We start from the raw sequence: 27,675 nt of genomic DNA on the forward strand, positions 1-27,675 counted from the left end.
TCAATCACACTTCTGTGAAATCAAACTGTCCACTTAGGAAGCAACACTGATTGACAATAAATTTCACATGCTGTTGTGCAAATGGAATAGACAAAAGGTGGAATTTATAGGCAATTAGCAAGACACCCCCAATAAAGGAGTGGTTCTGCAGGTGGTGACCACAGACCACTTCTCAGTTCCTATGCTTCCTGGCTGATGTTTTGGTCACTTTTGAATGCTGGCGGTGCTTTCACTCTAGTGGTAGCATGAGACGGAGTCTACAACCCACACAAGTGGCTCAGGTAGTGCAGCTCATCCAGGATGGCACATCAATGCGAGCTGTGGCAAGAAGGTTTGCTGTGTCTGTCAGCGTAGTGTCCAGAGCATGGAGGCGCTACCAGGAGACAGGCCAGTACATCAGGAGACGTGGAGGAGGCCGTAGGAGGGCAACAACCCAGCAGCAGGACCGCTACCTCTGCCTTTGTGCAAGGAGGAGCACTGCCAGAGCCCTGCAAGATGACCTCCAGCAGGCCACAAAAGTGCATTCACCCTGTTCCATTCACCCTGTTCCATTCACCCTGTTCCATTCACCCTGTTCCATTCACCCTGTTCCATACACCCTGTTCCATTCACCCTGTTCCATACACCCTGTTCCATACACCCTGTTCCATACACCCTGTTCCATACACCCTGTTCCATTCACCCTGTTCCATTCACCCTGTTCCATACACCCTGTTCCATACACCCTGTTCCATACACCCTGTTCATTTGACCCTGTTCCATACACCCTGTTCCATTCACCCTGTTCCATACACCCTGTTCCATTACCCTGTTCCATACACCCTGTTCCATACACCCTGTTCCATTACCCTGTTCCATTACCCTGTTCCATACACCCTGTTCCATACACCCTGTTCCATTCACCCTGTTCCATTCACCCTGTTCCATACACCCTGTTCCTTTCACCCTGTTCCATACACCCTGTTCCATTCACCCTGTTCCATACACCCTGTTCCATTCTCCCTGTTCCATACACCCTGTTCATTTGACCCTGTTCCATACACCCTGTTCCTTTCACCCTGTTCCATTCACCCTGTTCCCTACACCCTGTTCCATTACCCTGTTCCATTCACCCTGTTCCATACACCCTGTTCCATTACCCTGTTCCATACGCCCTGTTCCATACACCCTGTTCCATACACCCTGTTCCATTCACCCTGTTCCATTCACCCTGTTCCATACACCCTGTTCCTTTCACCCTGTTCCATACACCCTGTTCCAATTCACCCTGTTCCATACACCCTGTTCCATACACCCTGTTCCATTCACCCTGTTCCATACACCCTGTTCCATACACCCTGTTCCATACACCCTGTTCCATACACCCTGTTCCTTTCATCCTGTTCCTTTCATCCTGTTCCATACACCCTGTTCCATACACCCTGTTCCATATACCCTGTTCATTTCACCCTGTTCCATACACCCTGTTCCATACACCCTGTTTCATACACCCTGTTCCATACACCCTGTTCCATACACCCTGTTCCGTAGTTCACTACTTATCCTGGACCCTGTGGACCCTCTATAATCCAGATGGTTCAGTCTCCTCTCCATCGTCCATTCCTCTCCTCTCTTTTTTGATCGTTACACTTCTCCATCTTCATCTCCTTTCCTCAACCTGCCCATCTCCTTTCCTCTCCTCTCCTCTCTTCTCCCCTCCTCTCTTCTCCCCTCCTCTCTTCTCCCCTCCTCTCCTCTCTTCTCCCCTCCTCTCTTCTCCCCTCCCCTCCTCTCTTCTCCCCTCCCCTCTTCTCCCCTCCTCTCTTCTCCCCTCATCTCCTTTCCTCTCCCCTCCCCTCCTCTCTTCTCCCCTCATCTCCTCCTCTCCCCTCCCCTCCTCTCTTCTCCCCTCCCCTCCTCTCCCCTCCCCTCCTCTCTTCTCCCCTCCTCTCCTCTCCCCTCATCTCCTCTCCTCTCCTCTCCCCTCATCTCCTCTCCTCTCCCCTCCTCTCTTCTCCTCTCCTCCTCTCCTCTCCTCTCCTCTCCTCTCCTCTCCTCTCCTCTCCTCTCCTCTCCTCTCCTCTCCTCTTCCTTTCCTTTCCTCTCCACTTCACCCTCCTTTTCTCACCCTTCCCATGTCCTCTGCACCCCTTCTTCTTCCTTCTTCCTGTTGTCCTCTATCTCTCCATTCTCTGTAGACGCGTGCCATAGACCTATCACATGACTGTACACTACTAAACTCAGAGCTGCGACAAAGGGAAAAGTTATGTTCTCAAGAAATATGCTTCTTCTGCAAACTCAGACGACACCTCGCAATCTTCAGTTTTTCTGATGTCACCCATGGAGTGTCGTGACAGGCTGTGTGACAAGTCCCCCTTCCCTCTCTCACTGTGGCAGTTGCAGTGACACGTTGTGAATGCAGTGTTTTAACTGTCACCTACAACGTCTCCCTGACTCTGACAGGCTGGCACGCACGTTAGATCCAGCTTTTAACGTGTGTAGTAGGAGAGACTGAAGACACCACTCACTTCTTCTATCGAAACCTCTTTGAAAATGGTAAACAAACTGCCCGTTTTGAAGACTTCTGTAGTGAATAGGGTGTAACTTCTGATGCACCCAGTGGAGGAGTATGGTAGGAGACGCAGCCAGTGGAGGAGTATGGTAGGAGACGCAGCCAGTGGAGGAGTATGGTAGGAGACGCAGCCAATGGAGGAGTATGGTAGGAGACGCAGCCAGTGGAGGAGTATGGTAGGAGACGCAGCCAGTGGAGGAGTATGGTAGGAGACGCAGCCAGTGGAGGAGTATGGTAGGAGACGCAGCCAGTGGAGGAGTATGGTAGGAGACGCAGCCAGTGGAGGAGTATGGTAGGAGACGCAGCCAGTGGAGGAGTATGGTAGGAGACGCAGCCAGTGGAGGAGTATGGTAGGAGACGCAGCCAGTGGAGGAGTATGGTAGGAGACGCAGCCAGTGGAGGAGTATGGTAGGAGACGCAGCCAGTGGAGGAGTATGGTAGGAGACGCAGCCAGTGGAGGAGTATGGTAGGAGACGCAGCCAGTGGAGGAGTATGGTAGGAGACGCATCCAGTGGAGGAGTATGGTAGGAGACGCAGCCAGTGGAGGAGTATGGTAGGAGACGCAGCCAGTGGAGGAGTATGGTAGGAGACGCAGCCAGTGGAGGAGTATGGTAGGAGACGCAGCCAGTGGAGGAGTATGGTAGGAGACGCAGCCAGTGGAGGAGTATGGTAGGAGACGCAGCCAGTGGAGGAGTATGGTAGGAGACGCAGCCAGGGAGTACCGTCCCTTGGACCATAGGGTTCCAGTATAGTATTATGGGTTAGTGTGTAGAAGACTACAGTACCTTGGACCATAGGGGTCCAGTATAGTATTAAGGGTTAGTGTGTAGAAGACTACAGTACCTTGGACCATAGGGGTCCAGTATAGTATTAAGGGTTAGTGTGTAGAAGACTACAGTACCTTGGACCATAGGGGTCCAGTATAGTATTAAGGGTTAGTGTGTAGAAGACTACTGTACCTTGGACTCCTTGATCTTGACAGCGATGATCTGTTTCCTCTGGCGTATGATCTCTACAAGCTCATCACACTCCTCCACTAGCTTGGCCTCGTGCATCGCTGTGTTCACCTGGGGACCAAAGCATAGCACACTTTAACACGGTGTCCAAACAAACACTAACACAGGGTTTAAGAAATAACAACAACAGCCACAACAATGTAGCTGAGACCTCGGCAACGGCTGTGTTCACCTGAGGTAGGCTTTAATACGCTGGCCAACACAAACACTTACACAGAGTTCAGATCAACAACACTGTAGCTGAGACCTCGTCAACGGCTGTGTTCAATTGAGGTAGGATTTAATACGCTGGCCAACACAAACACTTACAGAGTTTAGATCAACAACAACAACACTGTAGCTGAGACCTCGTCAACAGGCTGTGTTCACCTGAGGTAGGATTTAATACGCTGGCCAACACAAACACTTACACAGAGTTCAAACAACAACAACAACACTGTAGCTGAGACCTCGTCAACGGCTGTGTTCACCTGAGGTAGGCTTTAATACGCTGGCCAACACAAACACTTACACAGGGTTCAGATCAACAACACTGTAGCTGAGACCTCGTCAACGGCTGTGTTCACCTGAGGTAGGTTTTAATACGCTGGCCAACACAAACACTTACACAGGGTTCAGATCAACACAACACTGTTCAGTGAAAGCCGAGACTTCACCCACGCTTCAGGTAGAAAGTTAATTTGTCATCTGCGGTTTTTGGTAACACATGTTCAGGTATAAACATGATTTCTTTTGACAGAATCGTATGATTAGAATGTGATATTCTGTGAACTTTTACAAAAAGGATTTTCTCATTAAACAGGGTTGTGACTCTGTATCAAACTGCAGAGTCTAAAACTGTTCACCATGGATACATAACACCCCCGAACACTGATCATCACTCCACAAAGCTCATTATAGCAGTTAGATCCACTTAAATTTGTTAATCACACACACACACACAAACCCCATTAATTCCATAAGAGGCATCTTATTAACGGAGGTTGGTAATTAACAAGGATGGACGCAATGCTCCAACAAAACTGTGGATCACTGCACAGCAACATGGCAGATATATTATTATTATCTGAACCAGGGATACATCCTTATCATCTGAACCAGGGATATATTATTATCATCATCTGAACCAGGGATACATTATCATCATCTGAACCAGGGATACATTATTATAATCTGAACCAGGGATACATTATCATCATCTGAACTAGGGATACATTATTATCATCTGAACCAGGGATACATTATTATCATCTGAACCAGGGATACATTATCATCATCTGAACCAGGGATACATCATTATCATCTGAACCAGGGATACATCATTATTATTATCTGAACCAGGGATATATTATCATTATCATCTGAACCAGGGATACATTATCATCATCTGAACCAGGGATATATTATCATTATCTGAACCAGGGATATATTATCATTATCATCTCAACCAGGGATACATTATTATCATCTGAACCAGGGATACATGATTATAATCTGAACCAGGGATACATTATTATTATCTGAACCAGGGATACATCATTATTATCATCTGAACCAGGGATATATTATCATCATCTGAACCAGGGATACATCATTATTATAATCTGAACCAGGGATACATTATTATCATCTGAACCAGGGATACATTATTATCATCTGAACCAGGGATATATTATTATCATCTGAACCAGGGATACATTATTATAATCTGAACCAGGGATACATTATTATCATCTGAACCAGGGATACATTATTATCATCTGAACCAGGGATACATTATTATCATCTGAACCAGGGATACATCATTATCATCTGAACCAGGGATACATTATTATAATCTGAACCAGGGATACATTATTATAATCTGAACCAGGGATAGACATCATTATCATCTGAACCAGGGATACATTATTATAATCTGAACCAGGGATACACATCATTATCATCTGAACCAGGGATACATTATTATCATCTGAACCAGAGATACATTATTATCATCTGAACCAGGGATACATTACTATAATCTGAACCAGGGATACACATCATTATCATCTGAACCAGGGATACATTATTATCATCTGAACCAGGGATATATTATTATAATCTGAACCAGGGATACATTATTATAATCTGAACCAGGGATACATCATTATCATCTGAACCAGGGATACATTATTATAATCTGAACCAGGGATACATCATTATTATCATCTGAACCAGGGATATATTATCATCATCTGAACCAGGGATACATCATTATTATAATCTGAACCAGGGATACATTATTATCATCTGAACCAGGGATACATTATTATAATCTGAACCAGGGATACATTATTATCATCTGAACCAGGGATACATTATTATCATCTGAACCAGGGATATATTATTATCATCTGAACCAGGGATACATTATTATAATCTGAACCAGGGATACATTATTATCATCTGAACCAGGGATACATTATTATCATCTGAACCAGGGATACATTATTATCATCTGAACCAGGGATACATCATTATCATCTGAACCAGGGATACATTATTATAATCTGAACCAGGGATACATTATTATAATCTGAACCAGGAATACACATCATTATCATCTGAACCAGGGATACATTATTATAATCTGAACCAGGGATACACATCATTATCATCTGAACCAGGGATACATTATTATCATCTGAACCAGAGATACATTATTATCATCTGAACCAGGGATACATTATTATAATCTGAACCAGGGATACACATCATTATCATCTGAACCAGGGATACATTATTATCATCTGAACCAGGGATATATTATTATAATCTGAACCAGGGATACATTATTATAATCTGAACCAGGGATACATCATTATCATCTGAACCAGGGATACATTATTATAATCTGAACCAGGGATACATCATTATCATCTGAACCAGGGATATATTATTATCATCTGAACCAGGGATACATTATTATAATCTGAACCAGGGATACATCATTATCATCTGAACCAGGGATACATTATTATCATCTGAACCAGAGATACATTATTATAATCTGAACCAGGGATACACATCATCATCATCTGAACCAGGGATACATTATTATCATCTGAACCAGGGATACATTATTATCATCTGAACCAGAGATACATTATTATCATCTGAACCAGGGATACATTATTATCATCTGAACCAGGGATACATTATTATTATCTGAACCAGGGATACATTATTATCATCTGAACCAGGGATATATTATTATAATCTGAACCAGGGATACATTATTATAATCGGAACCAGGGATACATCATTATCATCTGAACCAGGGATATATTATTATAATCTGAACCAGGGATACATCATTATCATCTGAACCAGGGATATATTATTATCATCTGAACCAGGGATACATTATTATCATCTGAACCAGGGATACATTATTATCATCTGAACCAGGGATATATTATTATCATCTGAACCAGGGATACATCATTATCATCTGAACCAGGGATACATTATTATAATCTGAACCAGGGATACACATCATCATCATCTGAACCAGGGATACATTATTATCATCTGAACCAGGGATTCATTATTATCATCTGAACCAGGGATACATTATTATCATCTGAACCAGGGATACATTATTATCATCTGAACCAGGGATACATTATTATCATCTGAACCAGGGATACATTATTATCATCTGAACCAGGGATACATTATTATCATCTGAACCAGGGATACATTATCATCATCTGAACCAGGGATACATTATTATCATCTGAACCAGGGATACATTATTATCATCTGAACCAGGGATACATTATTATCATCTGAACCAGAGATACATTATTATCATCTGAACCAGGGATACATTATTATCATCTGAACCAGGGATACATTATCATCATCTGAACCAGGGATACATTATTATCATCTGAACCAGGGGTACATCATTATTATCATCTGAACCAGGGATACATTATTATCATCTGAACCAGGGATACATCATTATTATCATCTGAACCAGGGATACATTATTATCATCTGAACCAGGGATACATTATTATCATCTGAACCAGGGATACATTATTATCATCTGAACCAGGGATACATTATTATCATCTGAACCAGGGATACATTATTATCATCTGAACCAGGGATACATTATTATCATCTGAACCAGGGATACATTATCATCATCTGAACCAGGGATACATTATTATCATCTGAACCAGGGATACATTATTATCATCTGAACTAGGGATACATTATTATCATCTGAACCAGGGATACATTATTATCATCTGAACCAGGGATACATCTGTAACGGCTGTTGGAAGGAGAGGACCAAGGTGCAGCGTGGTACGTGTCCATATTTATTTAATGAACACTGAAATAACAAAATTAACACTTCACAAAATAGGCATCATGAGGCAGAAAAATTATGTGGATATATTGAAGCAACATCTCAAGACATCAGTCAGGAAGTTAAAGCTGGTCACAAATGGGTCTTCCAAATGAACAATGACCCCAAGCATACTTCCAAAGTTGTGACAAAATGGCTTAAGGATAACAAAGTCAAGGTATTGGAGTGGCCATCACAAAGCCCTGACCTCAATCCTATAGAACATTTGTGAGCAGAACTGAAAAAGCATGTGCAAGCAAGGAGGCCTACAAACCTGACTCAGTTACACCAGCTCTGTCAGGTGGAGTGGGCCAAAGTTCACCCAACTTATTGTGTGAAGCCTGTGGAAGGCTACCTGCAATGTTTGACCCAAGTTAAACAATTTAAAGGCAATGCTTCCAAATACTAATTAAGTGTATGTAAACCTCTGACCCACTGGGAATGTGACAAAAGAAAAAAAAGCTGAAATAAATAATTCTCTCTACTATTATTCTGACATTTCACATTCTTAAAATAAAGTGGTGATCCTAACTGACCTAAGACAGGGAATGTTTACTCGGATTAAATGTCAGGAATTGTGAAAAACTGTAAATGTATTTGGCTAAGGTGTATGTAAACTTCCGACTTCAACTGTAAGTATTCAGACCCTTTACTCAGTACTTTGTTGTAGCACCTTTGGCAGCGATTACAGCCTCGAGTCTTCTTGGGTATGACGCTACAAGCTTGGCACACCTGTATTTGGGGAGTTTCTTCCATTCTTCTCTGCAGATCCTCTCAAGCTCTGTCAGGTTGGATGGGGAGCGTTCCTGTCTCAGAGCTCTAGGTACAATTCCTTCCACCTCATGGCTTGGCTTTTGTTCTGACATCCACTGTCAACTGTGGGACCTTATATAGACAGGTGTGTGCCAATCAATTGAATTTAGTCTCAACCTTCATTGCGGAGGCTGAGTCTAATCCATTGCAGAGGTTGAGACTAATCCATTGCAGAGGCCGCAGGGATAGCACAGTCAAGGAGAAGGGGAGTGTGGCTAAGATGCACAATGCACTTCTCTCTCCAGAAAGCGCCCTCTCCTGACAATTTGCGCACATTCATTGATTCATAATTTCATTGTGTGAATTGTTTGCGTTTGATTGTTAGTGTCTATCAATTCCCCATGATTTATTTCACCAGTAGCACATTTACTGTTAATTCCTATAATTTCTAATCTACAATGTTTGTTTGGTTACGGGAATTTCTCTTAATGCATTCAATATTTTATTATTCCAGTCTTTTACCGTTCTCATTGTCGGTGTAGACACATTGTTCTCTATGCTACACTTGTGAGAAACAAGGTTTGGTATATTTCATTCCAGTTACGAATTTTGTCATTTTCGTCAGTGTCTTTTGTTTGGAGCGTTCCAATCAACGTTGAACACCTGATTTACACCTAGAAGTAGGCCTATAGGCTACCTGGCCTGATTTACACCTAGAAGTAGGCCTATAGGCTACCTGGCCTGATTTACACCTAGAAGTAGGCCTATAGGCTACCTGGCCTGATTTACACCTAGAAGTAGGCCTATAGGCTACCTGGCCTGATTTACACCTAGAAGTAGGCCTATAGGCTACCTGGCCTGATTTACACCTATAAGTAGTCCTATAGGCTACCAGGCCTGATTTACACCTAGAAGTAGGCCTATAGGCTACCTGGCCTGATTTACACCTAGAAGTAGGCCTATAGGCTACTTGGCCTGGTTTACACATAGAAGTAGGCCTATAGGCTACCTGGCCTGATTTACACCTAGAAGTAGGCCTATAGACTACCTGGCCTGATTTACACCTAGAAGTAGGCCTATAGGCTACCTGGCCTGATTTACACCTAGAAGTAGGCCTATAGGCTACCTGGCCTGATTTACACCTAGAAGTAGGCCTATAGGCTACCTGGCCTGATTTACACCTAGAAGTAGGCCTATAGGCTACCTGGCCTGGTTTACACCTAGAAGTAGGCCTATAGACTACCTGGCCTGATTTACACCTAGAAGTAGGCCTATAGGCTACCTGGCCTGATTTACACCTAGAAGTAGGCCTATAGGCTACCTGGCCTGATTTACACCTAGAAGTAGGCCTATAGGCTACCTGGCCTGATTTACACCTAGAAGTAGGCCTATAGGCTACCTGGCCTGGTTTACACCTAGAAGTAGGCCTATAGGCTACCTGGCCTGGTTTACACCTAGAAGTAGGCCTATAGGCTATCTGGCCTGATTTACACCTAGAGGTAGGCCTATAGGCTACCTGGCCTGATTTACACCTAGAAGTAGGCCTATAGGCTACCTGGCCTGATTTACACCTAGAAGTAGGCCTATAGGCTACCTGGCCTGATTTACACCTAGAAGTAGGCCTATACGCTACCTGGCCTGATTTACACCTAGAAGTAGGCCTATAGGCTACCTGGCCTGATTTACACCTAGAAGTAGGCCTATAGGCTACCTGGCCTGATTTACACCTAGAAGTAGGCCTATAGGCTACTTGGCCTGATTTACACCTAGAAGTAGGCCTATAGGCTACCTGGCCTGATTTACACCTAGAAGTAGGCCTATAGGCTACCTGGCCTGGTTTACACCTAGAAGTAGGCCTATAGGCTACCTGGCCTGATTTACACCTAGAAGTAGGCCTATATTCTACCTGGCCTGATTTACACCTAGAAGTAGGCCTATATGCTACCTGGCCTGATTTACACCTAGAAGTAGGCCTATAGGCTACCTGGCCTGATTTATACCTAGAAGTAGGCCTATAGGCTATCTGGCTTGCTCGTAAATGTAGACATATAAATGTGGCCATTTGGGGATCTGATAGTGTTTCTGATTGGCTTAACGCACCACCACTAATGAGCTGTGGAGCTTCTCAAAGTAATGTTTTCTTCACCTCAAACAGCAAGCAAACAAAGTCTGTTTTTACATCCGTTGAGAATGACAATAGTTCCTCAATGTATTTGAAAAATCTTTCCAGTTCTCTCACTTTCGATAACCACTCAGTGTGAAAGGTAAAAATGTCAGGCTCTGATCCAGTGGAAACGTCATAAAATAGGCCTACTTGATTACTTCTTATCCCTTGCGCAAATAGCCTACAGCTGTGTCTGTCCCAAATTCACTGACAGAATATTTTATACAATGTTGCAAGTTTGCTAGTGAAAGATTCAAGCCTTATCCAAGTTAATACAATGTTTCAAGTTGGTTGCAGACAGGCCATGTGTAGCCAATGTGATTTATAGGATATTTATTTTTATCGGGATATTTTCTATCTGCAGGCAGCAATGGTTTTATTTGTTTTATTTATAGGCGTTACACAATTGGTAATGACAATAGAAGTAACTTTTTAGGTTTGTATCATTTTCATTTAGATTTAGATAGAATTTTGATTAACCATGTGAAAATGATTTTGAAAATACGAAGACGTTATTATAAATTTAAATTAAACCGTTCCACGAAAATGTGCATATGAAAACCATAACTGGCACGCAGATCGGGTAGAAATGGTAAGATAATTTGGCGTTCAACATGAGAAAAGTTGCCTATTACAGGCAACTTCAGGAGAGTAATGGCAGAATCTGTGGAAGCCAGCAGGAGCAGGAGGAGGATGGTCCGGTCAGGTTAAGGCTTTTCTCTTCTGGTTATCTTGATCTCTGGCTCCCTCTTGAGTCATTTGTGTCTTATTTCTTCAAACAGTGTGCTTAAAGCATCAGACAAGCTCAATGCATATATCAGAGAAGGCTGCTGAGAGGAGGACGGCTCATAATAATGGCTGGAACGAAGCAAATGGAATGGCATCAAACACATGGAAACCATAGAAATCATGTGTATGACATATTTTATACCATTCCACTGATTCCGCTCCAGCCATTACCACGAGCCCGTTCTCTTGTGGCATATATCGTTGATTTTATTAAACACGTTTTAAAATTTCAACCAATCGATTGGTCGAAAGAAAAGACGTCTTTCGGTCAATCAATATTTATTTTTTGTCGGGGACCTAATACTGTCTGTCTGTCTGTCTGTCTGGTGTTCTCTCATCACTCTTATCTCTATCATCATGTTCTCTCATATCTTCTCCAGCTAGGTCTCTCTCTTATATGCCTACACACACTCACACACACACACACACACACGTACGTACGTACGTACACACACATGCACGTACACACACATGCACGTACACACACACACACACACACACACACACACACACACACACACACACACACACACACACACACACACACACACACACACACACACACACACACACACACACACACACACACACACACACACACACACACACACACACAGACAGACAACACCCGCTGGCTGGGGTGTATCATGTTTTATTGATGATCTCAGCTCTCTCATTAAACCACAACAGCAGTAGCAACACGTCTCAGTGAAAACACTGATATCTACTCACACACAGGGAGACAGGGGGGGAACACCTGGTAACCCACTGTGTTGTGTGAAGTGCTGAAAGACTGATATATAAAAGGAAAGAGAGTACAAAGGAAACAGCACGCAGCCCCAGATAACAGAATGAGGGTCTGGGTTCTTTTAAAGGCCCACTCTGTGATTATTTAAAGGCGTTCTTGATCATTTAAATCAATGATGTATACCAATTGATTTAAGCAAGAAAACAAGTGGGGGAGCTGCTGTTTTGTTTAGTTGTTTTTTTATTGTAAATTGCGGACTGGGCCTTTAACGCGAGCAGAACGGAGCGGAGAAGAGCGAAGGATTCATGGTGAGAGGCTGATGTTTGTCACAGAAGTGATTAGTGCTGGTCTCTCCTCCAGCCTGACAGATTAAACAGGATTCAGAATGCAGAAAGTGACTAAGTGCACATCCACAAGTCACTAGAGACCTCCCTGTCCTGTCCTGTACTCCCCAGCAAAAAGACCAATGAGATCTGTTAAAATATGGATGGCTGTGGCATATCTCAACTAAACATCCAGCGTACTGTACACATCACCAAGTCGATTATACTACCAACACAATCTAACCTAAACACACAGACAAAACCAAGATACATTCAAACTATTGTTAAAGAAAAATAGCTCTGGAGGAAAACAATCATCAACTTATAAATGAGGGTCTCTGTCAAACTATAGCAGAAGGCAGATATAACTGAAGGCAGATATAACTGAAGGCAGATATAACTGAAGGCAGATATAGCAGAAGGCAGATATAACTGAAGGCAGGTATAACTGAAGGCAGATATAACAAGGCAGATATAACTGAAGGCAGATATAGCAGAAGGCAGATATAGCAGAAGGCAGATATAACTGAAGGCAGATATAACAAGGCAGATATAACAAGGCAGATATAGCAGAAGGCAGCTGAAGGCAGATATAACTGAAGGCAGATATAGCTGAAGGCAGATATAACTGAAGGCAGATATAACTGAAGGCAGATATAACTGAAGGCAGATATAACGGAAGGCAGATATAACTGAAGGTAGATATAACTGAAGGCAGATATGACTGAAGGCAGATATGACTGAAGGCAGGTATAGCTGAAGGCAGATATAACTGAAGGCAGATATAACTGAAGGCAGATATAACTGAAGGCAGATATAGCTGAAGTCAGATATAACTGAAGGCAGCTGAAGGCAGATATACTATAAACTGAAGGCAGATATAACTGAAGGCAGATATAACTGAAGGCAGATATACTATAACTGAAGGCAGATATAACTGAAGGCGGATATAACTGAAGGCAGATATAACTGAAGGCAGCTATAGCAGAAGGCAGATATAACTGAAGGCAGATATACTATAACTGAAGGCAGATATAACAAGGCAGATATAACTGAAGGCAGATATACTATAACTGAAGGCAGATATAGCTGAAGGCAGATATAACTGAAGGCAGCTATAGCAGAAGGCAGATATAACTGAAGGCAGATATACTATAACTGAAGGCAGATATAACAAGGCAGATATAACTGAAGGCAGATATACTATAACTGAAGGCAGATATAGCTGAAGGCAGATATAGCTGAAGGCAGATATAACTGAAGGCAGATATAGCAGAAGGCAGATATAACTGAAGGCAGCTGAAGGCAGATATAACTGAAGGCAGATATAACTGAAGGCAGATATAGCTGAAGGCAGATATAACTGAAGGCAGATATAACTGAAGGCAGATATAACTGAAGGCAGATATAACTGAAGACAGATATAACTGAAGACAGATATAGCTGAAGGCAGATATAGCAGAAGGCAGATATAACTGAAGGCAGATATAACTGAAGGCAGATATAACTGAAGGCAGATATAGCTGAAGGCAGATATAGCTGAAGGCAGATATAACTGAAGGCAGATATAACTGAAGGCAGATATAGCTGAAGGCAGATATAACTGAAGGCAGATATAGCTGAAGGCAGATATAACTGAAGGCAGATATAACTGAAGGCAGATATAACTGAAGGCAGATATAACTGAAGGCAGATATAACTGAAGGCAGATATAGCTGAAGGCAGATATAACTGAAGGCAGATATAACTGAAGGCAGATATAACTGAAGGCAGATATAGCTGAAGGCAGATATAACTGAAGGCAGATATAACTGAAGGCAGATATAGCTGAAGGCAGATATAGCTGAAGGCAGATATACTATAAACTGAAGGCAGATATAACTGAAGGCAGATATAACTGAAGGCAGATATAGCTGAAGGCAGATATACTATAAACTGAAGGCAGATATAACTGAAGGCAGATATAACTGAAGGCAGATATAACTGAAGGCAGATATAGCTGAAGGCAGATATACTATAAACTGAAGGCAGATATAACTGAAGGCAGATATAGCTGAAGGCAGATATAGCTGAAGGCAGATATAACTGAAGGCAGATATAACTGAAGGCAGATATAACTGAAGGCAGATATAGCTGAAGGCAGATATAACTGAAGGCAGATATAGCTGAAGGCAGATATAGCTGAAGGCAGATATAACTGAAGACAGATATAACTGAAGGCAGATATAACTGAAGGCAGATATAGCTGAAGGCAGATATAACTGAAGGCAGATATAGATGAAGGCAGATATAGCTGAAGGCAGATATAACTGAAGGCAGCTGAAGGCAGATATAACTGAAGGCAGATATAGCTGAAGGCAGATATAACTGAAGGCAGATATAGCTGAAGACAGATATAACTGAAGGCAGATATAGCAGAAGGCAGATATAACTGAAGGCAGATATAGCTGAAGGCAGATATAGCTGAAGGCAGATATAACTGAAGGCAGCTGAAGGCAGATATAATTGAAGGCAGATATAGCTGAAGGCAGATATAACTGAAGGCAGATATAACTGAAAGCAGATATAACTGAAGGCAGATATAACTGAAGGCAGATATAGCTGAAGGCAGATATAACTGAAGGGAGATATAACTGAAAGCAGATATAACTGAAGGCAGATATAACTGAAGGCAGAGATAACTGAAAGCAGCGTTGCTATGCCACCACCATAGAACCCACCGGCAGATTCACAGTCCTCGTTTTGATCATATCATCTTGGAGAGAGATAACTGTATGCAATGCAGCAACAACAGAAAAATCCAGGTCACACCAGAACTGTATAGCGCCCCATGCAGCCAGTCAGTCCTCTGTTGTTGTGATGCATTATTAGTGAGCTGTGTTTCTCCCTCCTTTCTCCCTGCATGAAGTGTTACAGAACAGAGACAAAGCACTCTCCTATCTCCTCCTAGCAGGGAGGCTTCTGGGAAGAAACAGAAACACACACACACACACACACACACACACACACACATACACATACACACACACACACACACACACACACACACACACACACACACACACACACACACACACACACACACACACACACACACACACACACACACACACCCTATTTTCATTAGCGTAGTGCATTAGCATTACCCCACAGAAGGTATACTATGGTTCTCTTCAGAATAACCAAGGGTTTCACACAAACATCACACCAGAGAATAGCTAGCAACTAGCATCCATAAGTCAATTCATTTTTTACATTGATAATGAGCTTTTAACAGTTTGTTTTAACACGTTCTCTTCATGGCCATATGTAGGCAGAGGAGGAGGACACCAGTTGGGAGACAGGGGAGATGTGGAGGTTGGGAGAAGTGGAGGTTGGGAGACAGGGGAGAAGTGGAGGTTGGGAGACAGGGGAGAAGTGGAGGCTGGGAGACAGGGGAGATGTGGAGGTTGGGAGACAGGGGAGAAGTGGAGGTTGGGAGATAGGGGAGAAGTGGAGGCTGGGAGACAGGGGAGATGTGGAGGTTGGGAGACAGGGGAGATGTGGAGGTTGGGAGACAGGGGAGAAGTGGAGACTGGGAGACAGGGGAGAAGTGGAGGTTGGGAGACAGGGGAGATGTGGAGGTTGGGAGACAGGGGAGATGTGGAGGTTGGGAGACAGGGGAGAAGTGGAGACTGGGAGACAGGAGAGAAGTGGAGGCTGGGAGACAGGGGAGAAGTGGAGGTTGGGAGACAGGGGAGATGTGGAGGTTGGGAGACAGGGGAGATGTGGAGGTTGGGAGACAGGGGAGATGTGGAGGTTGGGAGACAGGGGAGATGTGGAGGTTGGGAGAAGTGGAGGTTGGGAGACAGGGGAGAAGTGGAGGCTGGGAGACAGGGGAGAAGTGGAGGATGGGAGACAGGGGAGAAGTGGAGGCTGGGAGACAGGGGAGAAGTGGAGGCTGGGAGACAGGGGAGAAGTGGAGGTTGGGAGACAGGGGAGAAGTGGAGGTTGGGAGACAGGGGAGAAGTGGAGGTTGGGAGACAGGGGAGAAGTGGAGGCTGGGAGACAGGGGAGATGTGGAGGTTGGGAGACAGGGGAGAAGTGGAGACTGGGAGACAGGGGAGAAGTGGAGGCTGGGAGACAGGGGAGATGTGGAGGTTGGGAGACAGGGGAGATGTGGAGGTTGGGAGACAGGGGAGAAGTGGAGACTGGGAGACAGGGGAGAAGTGGAGGCTGGGAGACAGGGGAGAAGTGGAGGTTGGGAGACAGGGGAGATGTGGAGGATGGGAGACAGGGGAGATGTGGAGGTTGGGAGACAGGGGAGATGTGGAGGTTGGGAGACAGGGGAGATGTGGAGGTTGGGAGACAGGGGAGAAGTGGAGGTTGGGAGACAGGGGAGAAGTGGAGGCTGGGAGACAGGGGAGAAGTGGAGGATGGGAGACAGGGGAGAAGTGGAGGCTGGGAGACAGGGGAGAAGTGGAGGCTGGGAGACAGGGGAGAAGTGGAGGTTGGGAGACAGGGGAGAAGTGGAGGTTGGGAGACAGGGGAGAAGTGGAGGTTGGGAGACAGGGGAGAAGTGGAGGCTGGGAGACAGGGGAGAAGTGGAGGTTGGGAGACAGGGGAGATGTGGAGGTTGGGAGACAGGGGAGAAGTGGAGGCTGGGAGACAGGGGAGATGTGGAGGTTGGGAGACAGGGGAGAAGTGGAGGTTGGGAGACAGGGGAGAAGTGGAGGCTGGGAGACAGGGGAGATGTGGAGGTTGGCAGACAGGGGAGATGTGGAGGCTGGGAGACAGGGGAGATGTGGAGGTTGGCAGACAGGGGAGATGTGGAGGCTGGGAGACAGGGGAGAAGTGGAGACTGGGAGACAGGGGAGAAGTGGAGGCTGGGAGACAGGGGAGAAGTGGAGGTTGGGAGACAGGGGAGAAGTGGAGGTTGGGAGACAGGGGAGAAGTGGAGGTTGGGAGACAGGGGAGAAGTGGAGGTTGGGAGACAGGGGAGAAGTGGAGGATGGGAGACAGGGGAGATGTGGAGGTTGGGAGACAGGGGAGAAGTGGAGGATGGGAGACAGGGGAGATGTGGAGGTTGGGAGACAGGGGAGAAGTGGAGGTTGGGAGACAGGGGAGAAGTGGAGGTTGGGAGACAGGGGAGATGTGGAGGCTGGGAGACAGGGGAGAAGTGGAGGCTGGGAGACAGGGGAGAAGTGGAGGCTGGGAGACAGGGGAGAAGTGGAGGTTGGGAGACAGGGGAGAAGTGGAGGTTGGGAGACAGGGGAAAAGTAGAGGTTGGGAGACAGGGGAGAAGTGGAGGTTGGGAGACAGGGGAGAAGTGGAGGTTGGGAGACAGGGGAGAAGTGGAGGCTGGGAGACAGGGGAGATGTGGAGGGAAGACAAACACTTTTTATGGACAGTTTTCTCTCCATAATTTAATCTGATGGTCTGAATGAATCCTGTGGTTCTCCATAACATAGTGATCTATATCTCTGTATAGCTGACCCCTGTCACCCTCTGACTAGTGATCTATATCTCTGTATAGCTGACCCTGTCACCCTCTGACTAGTGATCTATATCTCTGTATATCTGACCCTGTCACCCTCTGACTAGTGATCTATATCTCTGTATATCTGACCCTGTCACCCTCTGACTAGTGAACTATATCTCTGTATATCTGACCCTGTCACCCTCTGACTAGTGATCTATATCTCTGTATATCTGACCCTGTCACCCTCTGACTAGTGATCTATATCTCTGTATATCTGACCCTGTCACCCTCTGACTAGTGATCAATATCTCTGTATAGCTGACCCTGTCACCCTCTGACTAGTGATCAATATCTCTGTATATCTGACCCTGTCACCTTCTGACTAGTGATCTATATCTCTGTATATCTGACCCTGTCACCCTCTGACTAGTGATCTATATCTCTGTATATCTGACCCTGTCACCTTCTGACTAGTGATCTATATCTCTGTATAGCTGACCCCTGTCACCCTCTGACTAGTGATCTATATCTCTGTATATCTGACCCTGTCACCCTCTGACTAGTGAACTATATCTCTGTATATCTGACCCTGTCACCCTCTGACTAGTGATCTATATCTCTGTATATCTGACCCTGTCACCCTCTGACTAGTGATCTATATCTCTGTATAGCTGACCCTGTCACCCTCTGACTAGTGATCTATATCTCTGTATAGCTGACCCCTGTCACCCTCTGACTAGTGATCTATATATCTGTACAGCTGACCCTGTCACCCTCTGACTAGTGAACTATATCTCTGTATATCTGACCCTGTCACCCTCTGACTAGTGATCTATATCTCTGTATAGCTGACCCTGTCACCCTCTGACTAGTGATCTATATCTCTGTATAGCTGACCCTGTCACCCTCTGACTAGTGATCTATATCTCTGTATAGCTGACCCCTGTCACCCTCTCTTTAAATAGCTAACCCTTCGAATGAAAGACTTCACCGGGAACAGACTGGGAGAGAATATAACTGAAATGAAAGGTTCTCGTTGGGAACAGGCCGGGAGATAAATAACTCCTCAACAGACAGGTGAGGCTACTTCAGGTGAGGACTGATAACCTGCAGCCACTTGCAGTGCTGTACAAAACTCCAAGACCTTGATCTACTCCAAAGCTGGAGTGCTGAAATAACAACCCTTTTTATAACAAGGTGAGGTGAAGTCTCTCATTGTGACAGTTCTTACTAATAGCTGTTTCTAAGGTAACAGTAACTCCTTTTTTTGAGTTATAATGGCTGTCACCTTTAAAAGGTTATTTTGATTTCATTTATTAGGATCCCCATTAGCCGACGCCAATGGCGACAGCTAGTCTTACTGGGGGTCTGACTCATAACGAAAAATACATTACAGACAAAATAGTTTAAAAAAAATGTAAATAAGTTTTAAAAACATTACTATGTAGTGTGTGTGTATCTATCAGTTCCACATGCATGTCAATACATACACACAACCAGAAGGTCACTGTGAACAGAGGCCTTGTGCCGTGAGGTGTTACCTTCATTTGTTTTTTGAAACCAGGTTTTGCTGTTCACTTGCGCTATATAAGATGGAAGGGAGTTCCGCCACACTCATGGCTCTGTATAATACTGTACATTCTGGATCCGGGGGACTGTACAGAGAAGATCTCATGACTATGAAATAACATTGTCTTATGATACGCTGCAGCGCAGCGGCCATTTTGTCAGACTCGGGGTCAAGTAGTTGTCCTAGAACTTACTCCTCTTCCAGGTGTGATGACGATAGTCATTTTTGAAAGGTTACTGTGTGAAAGCACGGAGAGGATCTCACGACAATGTTTGAATGTCATTTTTTTGGTCTTGAGGTAGAGCATCTGGGTATTGTAAAAGTCAAGGTCCAAAGAAAAGGCATCATTTCAGTGTGTGGTTCTCAATAGTTCTGAGATTACAGAATCGCACCCCTATTACCTATGGGCCCTGGTCAAAAGTAGTGCACTATATAGGGAATAGGGTGCCATTCTGGTCAAAAGTAGTGCACTCTATAGGGATAGGGCGCCATTCTGGTCAAAAGTAGTGCACTATATAGGGAATAGGGTACCATTCTGGTCAAAAGTAGTGCACTCTATAGGGTGCCATTCTGGTCAAAAGTAGTGCACTCTATAGGGAATAGGGTGCCATTCTGGTCAAAAGTAGTGCACTCTATAGGGAATAGGGTACCATTCTGGTCAAAAGTAGTGCACTCTATAGGGTGCCATTCTGGTCAAAAGTAGTGCACTCTATAGGGAATAGGGTGCCATTCTGGTCAAAAGTAGTGCACTCTATAGGGAAAAGGGTGCCATTTGGGTCCCATCCTCAGACTCAGGAGGTAAATATTGGACAGCATCACTACTCTAGCAGCCTGAGATGGTAAATATTGGACAGCATCACTACTCTAGAAGCCTGAGATGGTAAATATTGGACAGCATCACTACTCTAGAAGCCTGAGATGGTAAATATTGGACAGCATCACTACTCTAGCAGCCTGAGATGGTAAATATTGGACCGCATCACTACTCTAGAAGCCTGAGATGGTAAATATTGGACAGCATCACTACTCTAGAAGCCTGAGATGGTAAATATTGGACAGCATCACTACTCTAGAAGCCTGAGATGGTAAATATTGGACAGCATCACTACTCTAGAAGCCTGAGATGGTAAATATTGGACAGCATCACTACTCTAGCAGCCTGAGAGGTAAATATTGGACAGCATCACTACTCTAGCAGCCTGAGAGGTAAATATTGGACAGCATCACTACTCTAGCAGCCTGAGAGGTAAATACTGGACAGCATCACTCCTCTAGAAGCCTGAGATGGTAAATATTGGACAGCATCACTCCTCTAGAAGCCTGAGATGGTAAATATTGGACAGCATCACTACTCTAGAAGCCTGAGATGGTAAATATTGGACAGCATCACTACTCTAGAAGCCTGAGATGGTAAATATTGGACAGCATCACTACTCTAGAAGCCTGAGATGGTAAATATTGGACAGCATCACTACTCTAGAAGCCTGAGATGGTAAATATTGGACAGCATCACTACTCTAGCAGCCTGCGATGGTAAGTATTGGACAGCATCACTACTCTAGAAGCCTGAGATGGTAAATATTGGACAGCATCACTACTCTAGAAGCCTGCGATGGTAAATATTGGACAGCATCACTACTCTAGCAGCCTGAGATGGTAAATATTGGACAGCATCACTACTCTAGAAGCCTGAGATGGTAAATATTGGACAGCATCACTCCTCTAGCAGCCTGAGATGGTAAATATTGGACAGCATCACTACTCTAGAAGCCTGAGATGGTAAATATTGGACAGCATCACTACTCTAGCAGCCTGAGATGGTAAATATTGGACAGCATCACTACTTTAGAAGCCTGAGAAGGTAAATATTGGACAGCATCACTACTCTAGAAGCCTGAGATGGTAAATATTGGACAGCATCACTACTCTAGCAGCCTGAGATGGTAAATATTGGACAGCATCACTACTCTAGAAGCCTGAGATGGTAAATATTGGACAGCATCACTCCTCTAGCAGCCTGAGATGGTAAATATTGGACAGCATCACTACTCTAGAAGCCTGAGATGGTAAATATTGGACAGCATCACTACTCTAGAAGCCTGAGATGGTAAATATTGGACAGCATCACTCCTCTAGCAGCCTGAGATGGTAAATATTGGACAGCATCACTACTCTAGAAGCCTGAGATGGTACATTTTGGACAGCATCACTACTCTAGAAGCCTGAGATGGTAAATATTGGACAGCATCACTACTCTAGAAGCCTGAGATGGTAAATATTGGACAGCATCACTCCTCTAGCAGCCTGAGATGGTAAATATTGGACAGCATCACTACTCTAGAAACCTGAGATGGTAAATATTGGACAGCATCACTACTCTAGAAGCCTGAGATGGTAAATATTGGACAGCATCACTACTCTAGAAGCCTGAGATGGTAAATATTGGACAGCATCACTCCTCTAGCAGCCTGAGATGGTAAATATTGGACAGCATCACTACTCTAGAAGCCTGAGATGGTAAATATTGGACAGCATCACTACTCTAGAAGCCTGAGATGGTAAATATTGGACAGCATCACTCCTCTAGCAGCCTGAGATGGTAAATATTGGACAGCATCACTACTCTAGAAGCCTGAGATGGTAAATATTGGACAGCATCACTACTCTAGAAGCCTGAGATGGTACATTTTGGACAGCATCACTACTCTAGAAACCTGAGATGGTAAATATTGGACAGCATCACTACTCTAGAAGCCTGAGATGGTAAATATTGGACAGCATCACTACTCTAGAAGCCTGAGATGGTAAATATTGGACAGCATCACTCCTCTAGCAGCCTGAGATGGTAAATATTGGACAGCATCACTACTCTAGAAGCCTGAGATGGTAAATATTGGACAGCATCACTACTCTAGAAGCCTGAGATGGTACATTTTGGACAGCATCACTACTCTAGAAGCCTGAGATGGTAAATAGTGGACAGCATCACTACTCTAGAAGCCTGAGGTGGTAAATATTGGACAGCATCACTACTCTAGAAGCCTGGGATGGTAAATATTGGACAGCATCACTACTCTAGAAACCTGAGATGGTAAATATTGGACAGCATCACTACTCTAGAAGCCTGAGATGGTAAATATTGGACAGCATCACTACTCTAGAAGCCTGAGATGGTAAATATTGGACAGCATCACTCCTCTAGCAGCCTGAGATGGTAAATATTGGACAGCATCACTACTCTAGAAACCTGAGATGGTAAATATTGGACAGCATCACTACTCTAGAAGCCTGAGATGGTAAATATTGGACAGCATCACTACTCTAGAAGCCTGAGATGGTAAATATTGGACAGCATCACTACTCTAGAAGCCTGAGATGGCATTAACAAACCAATATCCCTCGATTGATTATACAGCTCAGTTCCCTCAGCTCTGGGGACGGACAGACTGACAGACGTGCACAGACAGACATACACTCCCACCCTGAACCGTGGCTGGCTCTATCCTTGATGCTTAGCCTGACACTGTCCCTCCTCATTGGTTGAAGCTGTGCAGAGATAGAGATTTGTAAATTGAGTTTCTGTCCAATGTTAAAATGGAGGGTTGTTCTCTCATGGACACCATTTTACTTAGTCATCAGTATTTACTCACTCCTGTCTCTCGAACTCTGCCTGTTGATTACAGATTTACCACCACAGTACACACTTAACAGAGACATCAGCAGATACACCAAAGTTCCATACTGTTTCCCAGTTGGAGGATTCCCCACAAGGCATTGCATTCAGATGCCTACCAGCAGTATCTGTGATGTGAAATTTTGCAATTGGGCGTATTAAGGCGTATTAAATAATGTAATGTCAACCTGATATAACAGTGGAATCTGACTGGAATGAGATCAAGGATTTCATTGTTTTGGTTCCGGAGCCATCTGGAAACCCTGGGAATTTTTGTAGTTGCAGAGAATCTGACTCACCTTCACCTGTTGACAGATCTGACTGACTGACCCACCTTCACCTGTTGACAGATCTGACTGAGAATAACTCACCTTCACCTGTTGACAGATCTGACTGACTGACTCACTTTCACCTGTTGACATATCTGACTGAGAATAACTCACCTTCACCTGTTGACAGATCTGACTGAGAATAACTCACCTTCACCTGTTGACAGATCTGACTGACTGACTCACCTTCACCTGTTGACAGATTTTACTGACTGACTCACCTTCACCTGTTGACAGATCTGACTTAGACTGACTCACCTTCACCTGTTGACAGATCTGACTGACTGACTCACCTTCACCTGTTGACAGATCTGACTGACTGACTCACCTTCACCTGTTGACAGATCTGACTGACTGACTCACCTTCACCTGTTGACAGATCTGACTGACTGACTCATCTTCACCTGTTGACAGATCTGACTGACTGACTCACCTTCACCTGTTGACAGATCTGACTAACTGACTCACCTTCACCTGTTGACAGATCTGACTGTCTGACTCACCTTCACCTGTTGACAGATCTGACTGACTGACTCACCTTCACCTGTTGACAGATCTGACTAACTGACTCACCTTCACCTGTTGACAGATCTGACTGTCTGACTCACCTTCACCTGTTGACAGATCTGACTGACTGACTCAACTTCACCTGTTGACAGATCTGATTGACTGACTCACCTTCACCCGTTGACAGATCTGACTGACTGACTCACCTTCACCTGTTGACAGATCTGACTGTCTGACTCACCTCTGCCTGTTGACAGATCTGACTGAGATAATCACCTAGGGTTGTGAAGGTCATGACATTTTGTCAGACAGTTATTGTCATGCAAATGCATGCCGGTTGACCATGATTAACATAAACACGTTTAGCATCTCCAAGCCTCCACGCATAAAAGCTGCCTTTGGAACATCAACATAAAAAAAAAAGCAATAATACATCTAATTAATATTCACCATCACAATAAATGCATTATTTATTTTAGGCAGGTCTAAAGAAACATTATAAATTTCAGAAGAACAGAATATGAGTTGGTCTACTGTATGTTATCTGGCTGTGTTCCTTGCCACCGGCTGTAGACTTGTTCACTTAGCAGACAATGTATGCTTATAATTCCTGTGACATTATTTTATAAAGATATGATTTTATAGTAAGAAGAATATAATTAAGCAATAAGGCCCGAGGGGGTGTGGTATTTGGCCACGGCTAAGGGCTGTTCTTAGGCAGGACTCACACCCATCAGACTCTATTTAATCTTTTCTTTGCTAATTATGTACAATTAGTTTAGATTTAAAGTAGAATGGACCATTATCAAATAGGCAGGAACAGGGGCAGGGGGAAAATGACATGTCTCCCGTATGCACTCGAATGGAGGCGTGTTCGTTTTTCAATCATGTCGGACAAGCTACCGTAAACATATTAGCTGCTGGGATCCTCCTCTGTTCAGTGGCAACCATCAAAAACTCTGCTTTCACACAAGATTTCATATGGAAATGTCTGGGTTTATTTCACTCCAAGCATCAACCACTGTTTCAGGAGCATTCAGATATTACACCCGAACTCTGTATGCCACGGGCTCTCCAACCCTGTTCCTGCAGCTAACTCTGTATGCCATGGGCTCTCCAACCCTGTTCCTGCAGCTAACTATGTATGCCACGGGCTCTCCAACCCTGTTCCTGCAGCTAACTATGTATGCCACGGGCTCTCCAACCCTGTTTCTGCAGCTAACTCTGTATGCCACGGGCTCTCCAACCCTGTTCCTGCAGCTAACTCTGTATGCCATGGGCTCTCCAACCCTGTTCCTGCAGCTAACTCTGTATGCCATGGGCTCTCCAACCCTGTTCCTGCAGCTAACTCTGTATGCCATGGGCTCTCCAACCCTGTTCCTGCAGCTAACTCTGTATGCCATGGGCTCTCCAACCCTGTTCCTGCAGCTAACTCTGCATGCCATGGGCTCTCCAACCCTGTTCCTGCAGCTAACTCTGTATGCCACGGGCTCTCCAACCCTGTTTCTGCAGCTAACTCTGTATGCCATGGGCTCTCCAACCCTGTTTCTGCAGCTAACTCTGTATGCCACGGGCTCTCCAACCCTGTTTCTGCAGCTAACTCTGTATGCCACGGGCTCTCCAACCCTGTTTCTGCAGCTAACTCTGTATGCCATGGGCTCTCCAACCCTGTTTCTGCAGCTAACTCTGTATGCCACGGGCTCTCCAACCCTGTTTCTGCAGCTAACTCTGTATGCCATGGGCTCTCCAACCCTGTTTCTGCAGCTAACTCTGTATGCCATGGGCTCTCCAACCCTGTTCCTGCAGCTAACTCTGTATGCCACGGGCTCTCCAACCCTGTTTCTGCAGCTAACTCTGTATGCCACGGGCTCTCCAACCCTGTTCCTGCAGCTAACTCTGTATGCCACGGGCTCTCCAACCCTGTTTCTGCAGCTAACGCTGTATGCCACGGGCTCTCCAACCCTGTTCCTGAAGCTAACTCTGTATGCCACGGGCTCTCCAACCCTGTTTCTGCAGCTAACTCTGTATGCCACGGGCTCTCCAACCCTGTTTCTGCAGCTAACTCTGTATGCCACGGGCTCTCCAACCCTGTTCCTGCAGCTAACTCTGTATGCCACGGGCTCTCCAACCCTGTTTCTGCAGCTAACGCTGTATGCCACGGGCTCTCCAACCCTGTTCCTGAAGCTAACTCTGTATGCCACGGGCTCTCCAACCCTGTTTCTGCAGCTAACTCTGTATGCCACGGGCTCTCCAAACCTGTTTCTGCAGCTAACTCTGTATGCCACGGGCTCTCCAACCCTGTTTCTGCAGCTAACTCTGTATGCCACGGGCTCTCCAACCCTGTTTCTGCAGCTAACGCTGTATGCCACGGGCTCTCCAACCCTGTTCCTGAAGCTAACTCTGTATGCCACGGGCTCTCCAACCCTGTTTCTGCAGCTAACTCTGTATGCCACGGGCTCTCCAACCCTGTTTCTGCAGCTAACTCTGTATGCCACGGGCTCTCCTTGGGCTCACAGATAGGCCTATTCATAAGCTCTTATGCGTTCGGGTGTTCTACATGCAACATCTTCAATTAATTAATTATCATCTCAGAAAGCGCTGGCAATATCCTTGTGTTTGGCTTTCAAACAACATCCACAAGGACCATGCTTTCCACTCAGTTTCAACCTGTTGTTGACCTTCTTTCTTCACATTGAAAAGCATGATACTGTTTTGATGATAAGTGTTTTGATGTGATTTTCGATGGCATTTGCATTGACGTCAGAGCCCTGAGTACCAGACCATTAGCTAGCGAGTTGGGTAATACCAAAGCATGTCCAGAATGCATAAGAGGAGATAACCGTGACTCAACGGTCACATGGAATTTGACTGCGGTCATGACTCATGACTGCTGGTGTAGTGGTAATACGGTCACAGCAACAGCCCTAGACTCACCTCAACCTGTTGACAGATCTGGATGAGTTTGGCCATCTGGTTCTCCAGCTCACTGTTTCTCTTCACCAGGTTGGTGAGGTTGTTCTCCAGGGTTTGCTGTTTGGGACAGGCAGAGGAACAGGCCAGTGAGATATAAAAGAAGGGAACCAGGAAGAAATACCCAAATGCACCTTTAATTTGGGTTTGCTCGAAAGGGGGAAAACAGACTAACAGGAACGTTGGCCATGTGCAGTGTATGACCATCCTATTGTCTCTGACCACTGAACATCGGCCGTCATTTCTCTACATTTCCATCTGAACTACAGATTACAGTTCCTCAATAAACCATCTGAACTACAGGTTACAGTTCCCAATAAACCATCTGAACTACAGGTTACAGTTCCTTAATAAACCATCTGAACTACAGGTTACAGTTCCTCAATAAACCATCTGAACTACAGGCTACA

General features: G+C 44.7%; 1 protein-coding gene across 5 annotated transcripts in view; it reads right to left on the bottom strand.

The window, feature by feature from the left end:
- The window catches only part of LOC139581764 (probable E3 ubiquitin-protein ligase MID2), a 348,833-nt gene that overhangs the window by 47,266 nt on the left and 273,892 nt on the right, over nt 1-27,675 (bottom strand). For 4 of the 5 annotated variants that reach the window (XM_071411908.1, XM_071411910.1, XM_071411907.1 and 1 more), the window contains 2 exons: nt 27,230-27,325; nt 3,511-3,618 (listed from right to left, as the gene is read on the bottom strand). In XM_071411908.1, the coding sequence (XP_071268009.1) occupies nt 3,511-3,618; nt 27,230-27,325 (204 nt within the window). The remainder of the gene's footprint in view (nt 1-3,510; nt 3,619-27,229; nt 27,326-27,675) is intronic. The other variant, XM_071411911.1, reaches the window with a different exon arrangement.

Source organism: Salvelinus alpinus, chromosome 7 (genome assembly GCF_045679555.1).
Source record: "Salvelinus alpinus chromosome 7, SLU_Salpinus.1, whole genome shotgun sequence".
NCBI lineage: Eukaryota > Metazoa > Chordata > Actinopteri > Salmoniformes > Salmonidae > Salvelinus > Salvelinus alpinus.